At 42.9% G+C, this 14,245-nt stretch overlaps 1 protein-coding gene across 2 annotated transcripts in view; it reads left to right on the forward strand.

Moving 5' to 3' along the window:
* Window positions 1-14,245, forward strand: part of ARHGEF25 (Rho guanine nucleotide exchange factor 25) — a 728,124-nt gene that overhangs the window by 643,926 nt on the left and 69,953 nt on the right. For both annotated transcript variants that reach the window (XM_069230834.1, XM_069230833.1), the window contains 2 exons: window positions 2,003-2,183; window positions 2,567-2,793. In XM_069230834.1, coding sequence (XP_069086935.1) covers window positions 2,003-2,183; window positions 2,567-2,793 — 408 coding nt within the window. The remainder of the gene's footprint in view (window positions 1-2,002; window positions 2,184-2,566; window positions 2,794-14,245) is intronic.

Consider the following 14,245-nt stretch of genomic DNA (forward strand, 5'->3'; position numbering starts at 1 on the left):
ATTATGTATTCATATGTATATTGGAAGTATGTACTGCAAGTATGCTCTGCCACTTGTTAAACATCAACAAAAAGAGTTTTTTTTATCATGGTTCCAGGTAGGAGGGTCCAATGTCTAGAGCATTCAGGAAGGGGAGTTTTAAATTTTCTTGTGATGGTATTCTGTAATTGGCATCATTAGCATTGTACAGCTGGGGAACCTGGACAGCAAACCCTCTGCCTCCTTTAAGCCACAGTGTGATGCATGATCTGGAGCAGGTTTCCTTTGGGGAATGTTTGAATGTTGGATTTATAATGTGGTATCAAGTATATTAGAACCTTTCTTTTGATACATTTGTGTTGCATTGTAAGTGGCTCCTAGGTTTTGATCTTTGTTCCGAGAGGTGCTAGACTGATGCAGATATTGTATTTAAATTTGGGAAATTAGCAGTCATTTGAGTTTCTGGAAGAGCCTTGCTGTTCATGATTCATTGGTAAACAGGCAGGTTTGTAAGGCGTGATACTAGTTTTGTTTGTTGGTCATTGAAATGTAAAATGGCGTGTTGTTTTCTTAGTAGTCTAGTAGGTAACTTGTGAACATCGGGAATCAACAGAGGTAAATGTAAATGAGCACAGGTGACAGAGTAGTGCATCTTGGTCACCATGCAAGATCTAATAGAAGTTGAAGAGACTTACCAGAGTATGCTGCCTTCGTGGTGCTTCATATATGCTGAATGACATTTCATCACCTGCACTGCACCGCATATCCAAACAAGGCGGTGGAGGCAGATGGCGAAATAAAGTGTCAGGTTGATGAGAGCTGTGGAAGAGCGGTGGATGGCATTTACTTGAATTTGAATTTTAAGGTGAACCACGACCCAAATGTGGTTGTGTTGCGTAGGTTCTCATTATGCTAATGAGGCTACTGGATTTGGGTGGCAGAATCGCATCGACTGTGGGATACCCAGTCAGCCTAATCTACGTTTTCTGGCTAACTAGCAGCGCCTCATCTCCACCCATGGGCAGGGATGATTGTGGCAACCAGGTTCATGACAAGAAAGACTCCTGAAGGGAATCGTGGTCAATCAGATCTCACCCCTTTCTCTCACTTACCTTAGTCTCACACAGGCAGATACAACAGAGGCGGAATATAGTTCAGTAAGAGTTTATCAATAAGGTGACGAGGAGAGTGAAACACAAAAATAGTCCCACCATATTGTAACTAGGAGTAAGATATAGTTCTCCTACCTACACTATGTTAAAGCACAGCATGATAAACCTAATCCGCCCTTCCAGTTTCCCCCTGGGAAACCATCATCCCTCATACCTGAGTAAGGTAGCCTATAGTCTAGAAGACCAGCAAAAAAGGAAAAGCATGCAGGGAAGAAGAGGATGTCAATAATCACTGCGGCACAAACACCCACATCAGGAGTGTGTTGTTGGTTGTCCGGCATTGAAAATCACTTGCCAGAGAGGAAGGATGTACACAAGGCTAAGTCAATGAGGAAATGCCTAATTTTTAAAATAATAAGTCCCTGGGACTGAAGTTTTTCTTAGAAATCCGCTGTTGCCGCCGCCAAACGTTGGTGTTGCTGCATACCAAGACTGTCTATTCTTGATTCCACCTCACGCCTCATTTATCCACCTCCCTACATTCTGCGCCCATTTATCTTACTCTTCTTTTTTATGCCTGCTTTCTTCCTTTGTCACTATTTTTCCATCTTTCCCTTCCTCTCCCTTACTACTTTTCTCTCTCTTATTCTGGGTCATAGTCTGAGGATGAAAAATAAGTTTTGGTCCCCAAAATGAGTGCCAGTGGGCCCGTCCTGCACCCACAAGCTCAGATTAAGCACTCCAGTGAGCCCAGGACTGTTGAAGGATCCTTGCGTATGGCCACAGTTTTTTTCAAGAAGTTCCTAATGAATGAAGTTAATTCCTTTCAGTATGAGTGCACAAACCTTTTAGCAAAGTTTTAGATGCTAATATTATACATATGTAACGTATCTCTCTTTTTTATGCTGTAGGTGAGCAGCTTGGGGTTGGAAGAGTGCGTCGACAGTGACCCCTCTAAATTTGCACTGACGTCACGGGGCTCAGACCGTAACCTTGTCCGCTACGTGCTGCAGGCTAGCTCCCCTGAGATCCGGCAGGCCTGGATTTCTGACATAAACCAGATCCTGGATGCACAGCGGAACTTTCTCAATGGTAGGTGTTTGAAGAAGAGGACTAGGTGAGCAGAAGAAAGTACGAGGGATGTGTATGCATATCTATCCCTGTGACTTTGGGTGCAGAATGTGAACCAATTCCCATCGAAATCAGCTTCCAAGGGCAACCTGGATGGGCTTGCAAGAGGTGGAGGGATAGAACTTTCGAAACTACAAAAGAAATGCCATGTTACTGTGTTTTATTATCTAATTGGTGATGTATTTCAACAGAATTCTATCCAATTCTCTGTAAGATTCTGTTTGGGATAGAAAGAGGGCTGATGTGCTTGGGACATTAAAAGTAGAGTGATGAGAATTGATAAGCAGAAATGGTGTCTGTGTTCTGTTTACTGAATTAAGTAACTGGCATATTTCCCTTGCAAGCACTGCAGTCTCCAATCGAGTACCAGCGCCGGGAAAGCAAATCGAACAGCCTAGGGCGGGCCACTAACAGCCGTGCTGTAGTGTCTATTGGCTCAGGCATGAGACCCCACTCTTCCGCATCCATGGACCGCAACAAGGTGCCTAACTTGAAATCGTACAACTCTTCACTCCCTTCTTTGTACCTGCCCAGCCACCAAAGGCAAGATAGCCGCCATCTGGGGAATGAGGTAACACAATTTTCTTCCAAGCTATGCATGATCTTTCAGGAGCTTTATAGGGAAATGGTGTGTTTTATGTTATGTCATGTCATGTTATGTCACGTCATGTTAAGTTATGTTACTGGTGTGTTTATAGCACACTAATCCTCTGTGAAAGTATCCAGGCGCTCTGTAGCAGGTGTGAGAGGTCAACCCTGGAGGGCTTACTTGAAAACCAGGTCTTCAGCTTATTGGTTTTTTTTCGTTTTTTTTCTTTTTACTTCGGGAGTATCTCCTATACATAAGAAGAAAGCAAAGATCACATCTCAAGAATCATTTCATAAAAGTACAATACATGGAATATATAAAAAATAGGCATAAAGTACAGTACTGATACAAATGTAAACATGGGTATTGCTGGGCATCACAATGTTACCTCTAACAGTTCCCAGAGAACAAAGCATTGGTATACAGTACAAAAACGCAAAATATAACGTGCACTGACCACCAGATTCCCTTGAGACACAGGAAACAAACAACTCGCAATATTGTACATACAGACAATTAATCATGATAGTACACTGCCTACATTTCCCAGAAAGTAAAACGATCATGAAGGTGCAGCCATGCAAAACATAAAATACAATAACCATCAATATTTTACCTAGAGAGCCCGAGCCTGAGCAGTCTCAAGCAATTCTATATAATAAGAAAAAGTGCAAAAATGCAAACTAAAGTGCTAGTGCTTGTGCAGACCTCTTATATACAGCAATCGCTCAACCCCTCATTATGCAGGAACAAAAATGCCAAAGTTGTTTGAATCATCCCAATTGATTATTCCTTTTGGGTTATATAAATTCAAATTGTGTCTCCCTAGCCATTTTAGTAAACTATAAATCTTTGTCAGCTGTGACCTGAAACACCAAAGAACATTGTTAATGGGCATGATTCCACCCATTCCCCAATCTGCTGGCTCATAAAACGAAATATTTGGCCCACATTTTCTATACTCTACTTGTGTTAATGTATTACACCTAAAACATTGATTAGGGACATTAGGAAAGCAAAACAAAAAATAATCAAGACGTGTAATATACATGCATCTAGCAAAAAGCTCCAGTCTTTTAAAATGTGTAGCTCTAAAAGTTTATGGCCAAAAGAGGAGATATCTGCCCACTGTTTAGGGTAAATAACACACCCGGTTGCAGAAAATATTTCACAGAGGAATTTCTGAATGATTTGCTCCTGTAGACTAATGCAGCACCCTATACCAATTTCCTAGTCCTGGCAATTTAAATAATTGAAGAGTGAAACCCCCTAGGGTTGAAACATAGTCCCTCAAACAACTTGAAATGTGTGCCATACTAAGCAACAAAACAGACCTGCTCTCATTCTCTTGCAGTGCTACTTAGTCCTAAGTCTTTCATGTATTCTTTTATTCTATAATCTGATAATGTATTAAATCCCTGCCTTTTCTATAACACTAATAATTCTCCTGACATAGGCAAACCCAAAAGTTTACAATTCTGCAATGACTCTGAGTCCTCCAGTGTACCATCATGTTCTGCTGATGTCAGTTACCTCAGTTCTTTTTTATGACTACTCATGACATATGCTTGTAGCTCTGAGCTTGTTTGGCATTTTCTATGTTGAAATCTTTGGAAGTCATTTTCTGATTGATAGTATTTTTCATGTTGTCAAACATGCCATTGCTTTATGACAAATGTCTGTATATGGCAGGAAAATGGCTAAAACAGACCTCATCATCTGTGTTTTCTTTGCCTTCCTGAAACCTATGCCGCAGATAGATGCAACACCATAGTACTTTTTCCAACTGCACCCTGAAGGACAGGGAGAAGATACCCCTTCATGGGAGTAAGGGACTGCGCAAGCAGCAAGAGTCCCTTTCATGACAGAGAGGTAGATCAAAGGAGCAAGGAGAGGAACATCCTTTTACCAGTGCTCCACTCCATATTTCTAAGGACCCCCACAGGGGGAGATCCAAGTAAAGGAGGAATCAGGTGTCCTTGTTTGACATCGAGGACTCATTGTCAAGAAAAGGTACAGCACCAACCTGTTTCTCTTCAATGGCTGGGCCAATGTCGATGGATTATTAGACTTTGAAGAGGTCAAGGCATTTGATGTTGATGAACATTTAGATCTTGAAGGATACCATGATGTGAGGCATTCCGTGTTAAAGCACATATAAACTTCTTGTTCTGTTGGAAAAACCTCAGACTGGCTCAGAAGGATGAAGGCACGATTACCAGCTATGTCTGACTCCAAATACTCTAGAGCATGTTTGCCATCTCTACCGTCGTCTACAGTCATCATTCCGAATTCACCAAGTCCTTTTCTACAACCTTCACCTCATCATCCAGTAACTCCCGCCTCCTCCGCCATCTCCACCCTTCTGCCTTCACCGCATGAACCAGGAGGGAATCCAGTGCCACTGCCACACCCATCGGGGCTTCAACCAGCTAGTCCACCTTTGGCTCCTACTGCAATCCCCCGAGGTGATCTAGGTCTCCATCGCCACACTCTAGATCTTTCCACAGACCAAAACTAAGATCACGATCAAGATCAAAGCAAAGGCCTCTGTGCCATCCTTGTCATTTTGGTTAGTCTAAGCATACCTCTTCTTCAAGGCAGTTGTCCAGACACACATATAGGTCTAGAGCTCGCTCATCTTCCTTCCGGACCTCCTTATCCTCTGAAGGAATCTGTTTGCCAATGCTTTCACACTGTACTCCACCGAGAATGTCTTTGCATGGCATTGATACTTTTCAAGAAATCCTTATCAGAGTAGCTAATAAGCTAAGCATCCCTTTGCCGGCGACAACTTCAGCCGTTTCAGTGATCTTTGAAACAATTCAATAAAAGTAATCCACAAGATCGCAACTTTTCTAGCTTTATGTCTTGTGGAACCTGCCATCAAGTTTTTCTTGTTACAAACCTCAACAAAGTGCTTGTAGGCTCGAACCCCTCTTCTCTGGCAGAAAGGTTACTCCATAAACTGGGCTTGAGAAGAGTTCTAAAATGCTATCTAGAAAAGACTACGGGCTTACGGTAATCTCAAAAGTTGTTTGGTAATTACGGTCCATTGTGTACAGATCTAGCCAGGTACAAAAATCCCCATTCAGATAGATTGTTTCTTGAATTCTACTTTGCTACCAAAAATCAAATAAAACTTTACCTGGGAAACCAAAAGCCCAGTGTGCCAAAGGTTAAGTGGTTACAGTGGTTTTACTCAGGAATATACCAGTTTTTGAGATCTGCAAAGCAACCGATAGGTCTCTTCACATCTTTAGTAAAATGTATTGTCTCGATTCTGAGTCTAAAGCAGATGCCCAAATAGGACAGGCCTCCCTAAGTAATCTTTCTACGTAGTTTTCATTGATTTGTATGTAATCCCTAAAGTCTTGAATTATAAAAAAGTGCCCATCTGGGTCATTGACTTTTGTCAGGACAAGTCAGAGGAAGGTCAAATCTTAATACAGCCCCCTGCAAGGATGTAAATATTCTGAACAGTCGGGCAAACCACATGCACCCATATAAATAACAATTGTAACACATGCGGTTAGACTAAACCAGATAACTTTGAGACTCTCCCAACCTGTTAAACACAAAGGAACAAGAGATCTTATTATAGGCATGGGTGTGTGACCCCATGCTATTGAGGGAAACACTCTGCCTCTACGCATATGCCATATGCAGATATAGAGGCGAAGAGACCTCAGGAATCACACTGGCTGTGTGCCCCAAAGATATGGCACACAATCTATACATTAACAAAGGGTGACTCCTGAAAAGGGAGTAATGGGATGCTTCATACACCCCCCTGTATGCAGGTGCAGTCACTCAGTGAGCCTGCGTGCAGGGGGATCTTTGTCACACATTCTAGAGCAGGCTGGGGGCTGCCTGCACTGTGAAAGATGGATTGGCTGCTTCAACCAGTCAGTCAACCCTCGACTTATGTGCTGCCCCTGAAGCAGGTGCAAGTTGACAGTTGCCTTTGGGGAAGTGCATTATCTGTAATAGGGTGCACTGACCAGGCCTCCACGCGGTGCACCCATTTAAAGATTTGCCTTGAAGCAGACCAAGGCAGTGTGTCCTATTTTTAAATACAGCCCCAGGTGCGGGAACACCTGACCACTTATAATTGAGCACACAGTATCCTACCGTGGAATATCACAACTCTTAATTTGAAATCAGGCCTTAGATGTGCACTTTCCTGACCCTACGTCTGTAGTTGTGCTTTTGTAACACTATGTTTGCCATTGTTCTCTAAGGCCATTTTGAACTTGCACCTGTCTTCTGCCAACAAGGGATCGTTTTTTAAAGACCGAAGGGCCAGATGTAGCAAGGCATTAGCGCCTCGCAAACGGCGAAAAACGCCGTTTGCGAGGCGCTAATGCCTGTGCGCGATGCAGAAACACATTTTGCGAGTCGGAACCGACTCGCAAAATGTGTTTCCGACTTGCAAATAGGAAGGGGTGTTCCCTTCCTATTTGCAACTCGCACCGCGATGTAAGTTGATTTGTGACCGCAAAAGCGGTCACAAATCAACTCGCAGTTACCATCCACTTGAAGTGGATGGTAACTCATTCGCAAACGGGAAGGGGTCCCCATGGGACCCCTTCCCCTTTGTGAATGATCACAAAAATAATTTTTCAGAGCAGGCAGTGGTCCAATGGACCACTACCTGCCCTGAAAAATACCGAAACAAAAGGTTTCGGTTTATTTTTCAAAGTGCAGCTCGTTTTCCTTTAAGGAAAACGGGTTGCACTTTGAAAAAAAAAACCTGCTTTATTGAAAAGCAGTCGCAAACATGGAGGTCTGCTGAAGACAGCAGGCCTCCATGTTTGCGAGTGCCCATAGTCGGTATGGGGCCGCAATTTGCGACCCACCTCATTAATATTAATGAGGTGGGTCATTGCGACCCCATACCGACTCGCAGAAGGTGTCTGAGACACCTTTCTGCATGTGGTTTTGCGAGTTGCAATTTGCGAGTCTCTATGACTCGCAAATTGCAACTCGCAAAACCATACTTACCTACATCTGGCCCATAGTCTCTAAAACTCCATATATAAATTTCAATTGAAATAGAAACCAACATTACATTAAAAATAATATAAAGCGCACATTACCATTAACCAAGGACTTCTTTTAAAAATCTTCCCAGGACACATTCTACATCAAAAAATTCCATGTTACACAACAGTCGATTTGCTTCTCTTCTGTGATGTGTGCCATAATGCACAAAGATCAGTTTTAAAATTAAGCATTTCACTGATAAAAGGGTTAACCGTTGATTAATAAATGGCGATTAAACTTCTTACTGCGTAATCAACATGCGCATTGTATATCCACATCCAGTAAACCACATACTGAAGTAGCACTTGCATTCAAAAGATTGATAGCTTTGCGAAATTTGAATAAAAGCATGCAGTTCTGTGAAAAAACTCTCCGATTTGGAGGGGTAAACTGAGTTTGCCTGCCATGATTCAAACAAATAAAAAGTGGATCTCTTTTGTGACCAAATAATCTAAGCCCTCAAGCCTCGACTCGCTTGCACACATTTTGGCAAGCTATTGTTTTCTAAAGGAATGGGGGCTCCTCCACCTTAAAACCTGCAATAGTCAAACGTTCTGCAATTTCCAGAAATTGGGCTCTTACACATTTTGCCCTTTACAACTCACTATTGCAAATTTCCATCGCACACAGGGCAGATTTTTTAAAATCTTTTTTTCTTACTCTCTGTGCCATCACAACTTTAGGGAGCCTGAGGAAGTTTTTTAGGCATTTTCCTTCGCTCTTACCCAAATATAGTTTGTACCCAGGTATAAAATTTCTGCTCCAAATAAACATTGCAGGGGGACCACTGCCCTGTAAGGTATGCATACGGAGATCAGTGAAAGCCCTCCAAGTTTTTAAAACTTTGTTAGACCTCCTATCGTAATTAAAGCCTGGGGTTCTGTGGCTTCCAGCTGATATTTCCAAGTTAATTTTTCATTAAATGTCATGCCCATGTATTTATACGAGGTGGCTTCTTCCACTGTTCTATTCCTAAATAACTGAATGAAAGGCTTGGACTTTCTCCCAAATACCACAATGTTAGTTTTTTTCCATATTGTTGGTTAAATCATTTGCCACACAGTACTTGCTAAAAATGTCAAGTTTCCTTTGATGACCCACCTGCGTCAAATCAACAATTGTCAGGTCATCTGCATATACGAGCACGATACATGCCGACAACGTTAGTGCCAACACGCACCCTTATCTCAGACCTTTCTTAATGGAAATCCTCCTTGGTGGAGGCCTGTTCATGTCCAGTTTCACCACTGCCCAATTTTCCTGATGAAGTTCTCCTAAGATAGCCAGAAGGCAGTTAGGAATTCCCATATAGCCTAATTTTTCTGACGAAAGATTTGGATTCAGTAAATGAAGGCAGACCGAAAATATACAAAGCAAAAGAAAAGGTTATATGTGGTTTCTCTAGCCTTCCGCTCCATTACACACAGACTGAAACAGTAGTCAGTCTTAGAATGGCCCTCCTTGAAACCACGCTGTTCAGTAGACATTAGGTCATTATTCTCTAGCCAGTCATTTATAAACAACAGGATAGCTTTGGAAAACAGTTTGTCCCAACATCTAACAGACTAATCAGTCAGTAATTCTTGGGGTTAGATGGATTGTTTTTCTTAAGAATGGGCTAAAGGGAACACCCTTGAAAAAAAGCTTGCTCGCTAAAGGGGAATTGTTTTTAAAATAACTGCTGCCCTCGTTAAATTTGGGGAATTTCCCTTTTGACTGCTCTCCCTTCTTAAGCATTGTACCTTTAGCCTATGGCAACTCTTTCTCCCCTGAAGCTTGTGTCCTTTTATTACCTCCACTCATTGGTTTAGACTTGCAGTCTTAATTTCTCATCCCACTACTTTTCACCATTTTAGAGGCTTTCTACTCTTGGCCTTTCACACTCTTCTCCCTCTTCACTCACTTTGCCTGTCTAGGGTGAAACCGGCACCATTTATAAGCATATGAATCACATCTTCCTTTTACAAATATTGTCCACATTGATACATACATAGTCAAGCCCGCCTCTCCCACTCTCTTTTTTGCATTTTTCTCATCAGCAACCCCTCCCTCCGGGGTCGATATGGGCCTATCTAAGGCGGGCGTACAGGAGTTAGTCAATTTCAGTTCCTGAACTATCTCCTTTAATTTTTCATATTGTTATTTGAAAGTACTGTTGTTTCTAGAAGTCAGTGCAAGGTTTTTTTTGCATTAAAAGGAGGACATCCAGCACAGGAGAGGGGCCAGCAGCATAAGCCTCCACCTTAGAAGACAAAATAATACTTTCTTGTAATATTTTTGAAGATTTCACATTCCTTGCGGTATTAACTCTTTCCAGCAACCTGATGATATTACTAGTTCATTTAAGAAAAGAGTCACTCAGAAAGATTGCCTCCTCCTAATTTCCCAGGGCATAAGGCGAGATTAACAGTGATGACAGACTCACATTATTGGCCCGTAGCTTAGAAGAAGTGAGCGACTCAAGTGTGTTGTTTACTTTTAAGGTCCTTGCCCACAAAATCCTTAATCAAGGATGCTAAGGATACAGCCAGTTGAGGGGGGAGAGTAGGAAGAACTTCAACTTGTTGAACATCCATGCCACTGCAGGAGCTCTGCATACTCTGCATACTTTTATCTCCTAGGGACTGTTTGGATTGATCTACTGCCTCATGTACATTGGCTCATAATCCTCCTTTTCTCCGACCCACTTGCATCTTTCAGAGCCTTTTTTGTAGAGCAGGTATTCCTGGTCCACGCTTCTCTATCAGCCAAGTACAGTAAATTCCTTAATTCCCTTGATACTGTAACTCGTGCAATATTATATCAACAATGTCAGTATCAATATATTGCCATGTCAGCACCATACAAGTGGTAAGATAATGCACTCTGAAGCTCTTACCTCTTCCTTGACCACTGTTGCTACTGCCTCCACCTTTAAGCCTCTTAATGCAACACAGTTCAACAGAAAATAGCAGCTACATCCTGATAATCACATATACTGCCACTACACTTTTCAATGGAATCCAGTTTCTAGGTATTTCTTATGCTTTACCCAATGCCTAGGTGCCAGATGATGCAGCTCCTCTACTCCCTGCCTCTCGTATGCCCTCTGGCTCCCTCTGACCCACCAAGGTGTGGGTGCGGTTGTGGAGGGACTATTGCTCTGGCCCGGCGTGCTTTGAGCAAGAAAGCGCCTGCAAACACCTGTATGCCCCTGCAGGCATAACTGAGGAAGAGACCACTCAGGAGGTAACCAAAAAGAAAATAAACAAACCTCAAGCTCTCACTCCAGAGGTTCCTTTAGGAGTGCATTGAGAGGCAATAAGTTCGCAGAGGCAGGGGCAAAAACAATAAGACCTGGGGCCCAGTTCCCAAAACAAAGCATTGTCTACCTGAAAATGCCAAAATCCCAAATAACACCAGTTGGGGGACGATTTCAGTTCTGCTGGGTAAGTAACATTTTCCTACACCTACACCTCACACCAGTTTAGTTCCCAGTATCAGCAGTGACAACCAACCTCAGTCTGCATATAATTGACCCCAGCCAGGAGGAAAATCAGGATGCCAGGTAAAGGACACAAGTCGCCATTAGTGACCAGTTACAGGCTCTGGCTATTCCACCTCTTTTGTCACCAGGCCTAGGCGGAAGATATTCAATCACTTTCAACGTCGGCAAAAAATTACAACAGATTAATGGATTTTGGACATGGCTTAATTTGCCCATAGGTTAGAGTGCATCCAAGCACCACCTCCAACCCTGAGTCAGCCATCATTCCCAAAACATCTGTGACTTCTCAAGTTGGAGGTCAAAACCATGCTTCAAAATGTGGCTATCGAGAGAGTCCCTAAAGCACAAAAATGAAAAGGTTGCTATTTCTGTTTCTTCTTAGTCCGCATAAAACTAAGGGAATGGCAAACAGTTCTGGATCTGAGAAATGTCAACACCTATCTCAGAAAACAATATTTCTGCATTGTAACGGGGAAGGACATACTCCAACTTCTCAATCAAGGGGACTATATGAAAATCTTTGATCTCCAAGACGCATAGGGCCTGATTCTAACTTTGGAGGACGGTGTTAAACCGTCCCAAAAGTGGCGGATATACCACCTACCATATTACGAGTTCCATAGGATATAATGGACTCGTAATACGGTAGGTGGTATATCCGCCACTTTTGGGACGGTTTAACACCGTCCTCCAAAGTTAGAATCAGGCCCATAGTTCCATTTCACAATTCACCCAAAGCACAGGAAATGTCTGCGATTTACAGTAGCCAGCAGCCATTACCAATTCAAGGTACTTCCCTTTGGCCTGAAATTTGCACCTCGCATCTTCACAAAATGTTTGGCACCAGTGGCGGCTTTCCTGAAACAACACAGACATCAGGTGTTTCCTTATCTCAATGACTGGTTAGTCAAGTCATCTTCCAGTCAGTCAGCTCAAAACAGCCTGCTTATGGATATTCACAGAGCTGGGTCTCACTCTCAACCCCAAGTCAGTTCTATGTCCATCACAAAAAACAACATTCTTAGGGGCCAGGATCGACTCTGCAAGGTGTACCCCACCCCAAAGAGGCAGTTGAAGTTAATCACTCTAGCAAAGCCTATACAAAGAAAAAAGTTGCTTTCAGTTCACCCCTACAAATTGCTTCTAGGGATGATCTTATCCTGCATTCTGCTGGTTCCATTCTGATGTTTTCAGATTTGTCATTTACAGGAAGAGTTGAGCACCCAATGGATCCAAGTTACAGAATCGTTTGACGACCTCATCATGGTCACACCAGGCGCGATGACTGCCCTATCCTGGTGGACGAGACAAGAACACCTCTCAGTCGCTCTGTCTTTCCTGCCTCAGCCTTGTCCTTTAGTCATCCCAACCGATGCTTCTCTAGAAAAATGAGGAGCATACCTACAAAACCTTCAAGTCAGTGGAAAATGGTAGTCCTCTCAACTTCACTTGCATATCAATGCACTTGAACTAAAAGCTGTGCATCTCACTTTACAACTAATCATACCCTGAATCAGCACTTTGTCAGTGCTCATCAACATGGACAATACAACTACGATGCACTACATCAACAAGCAGTGTGGCACAAGGTCTCACCTTCTATCCCAGGAAGCACAACAGATCTGGGAGTGTGCCATTTGCTGCAAAGTGCTTCTATGAGTTGAACATACTCCCGGAAAACAGAATTCTATAGTGGACACACTCAGCAGACTGAAGACATTGTGTCACGAGTGGGAGCTCAACCAGGAGATTCTGGACAACATCTTTCTCCAATGGGGTAAACCAAATCAGGACCTCTTTGTGACCCCCACCCCAGAACCGTAATTGCTGGTTCTTCGCAAGCTGGCATCCTCATCCTGGGTCGTGGGGGAATGCATTTTCAATCGCAAGGTCCGGAATATTTGCCTACACCTTTCCCCTGTTTCCTCTCCTCCCCAAGGTCCTCAAAATAAATCAAGAATGAGCCATGCAAGATGATACTCATAGCTCTAAATTGGCCACAATAACATTGGTTCACAGAGCTACTTCTCCTCTCTCAGGAGTGCCACATTCAGCTAACTCCAATCCCATCTCTTCTGACGATGAGCCAGGGACAAGTTCTGCATCCAAACCCTAAGTCTCTTCGTTTATCAGCCTGGCTCCTGATTTCCATGAATTTGGGTATCTCAACATTTCACCAGACTGCAGAGGCATTCTAGCTAAAGCACGTGCTGACATCACTCATAAAACGTATCACCTTAAATGATAAAGGTTTTGTCTATGGTGCCAAGCTGTTAACGTTCATCCTATTTATATATATATGTTTGATGGCATGTGTGACTGCAGATAGACATGCTTTGCATAGGTCTGCCTTCTAGTGTTGGGCTCAGAGTGTTGCAAGTTGTTTTTTGTTCGAAGAATCTTTTCAAGTCACAAGATCGAGTGACTCCTCCTCTCTGTGATACAGAGCATGGGCATCAAGTCCTTTGGTAGATTGTTTTCTCTCCGCTGTTGGGTTCAAATGTGTTTCCTCTCACTCTAGTATTCCTCAGCTCAGTCTATCTCAAACTCTTCCCTTCTGTCTTTCTTTCAGCGACGGTATAGTATTTTAATTGCGTTTTCCAAACTTGATGTACTCAAACCAAATTCCTGTGGTGGGGGATCGGTTCACCGCCCCTAGGGGCGTTGATGCCCATTTTGGGCCTACTCCTTCACGTGCTGTCAGAATATGCAGGGCTGATGGAATGGACTCCATTTAGGTTCTGTCCTCAATGCCATTCCAAATTTCCACACACCGATCAATACCTGGTGTGTAACATGTGCTTGTCCCGGAACATAAAGAAGAGAACTGCAATGCCTTTAGGTCTTTTCGATCTAAGAAGACTCTCCTGGACCAAAGAGCACATCAGTTCGGAAGAC

Source organism: Pleurodeles waltl, chromosome 4_2 (assembly GCF_031143425.1).
Source record: "Pleurodeles waltl isolate 20211129_DDA chromosome 4_2, aPleWal1.hap1.20221129, whole genome shotgun sequence".
Taxonomy (NCBI): Eukaryota; Metazoa; Chordata; class Amphibia; order Caudata; family Salamandridae; genus Pleurodeles; species Pleurodeles waltl.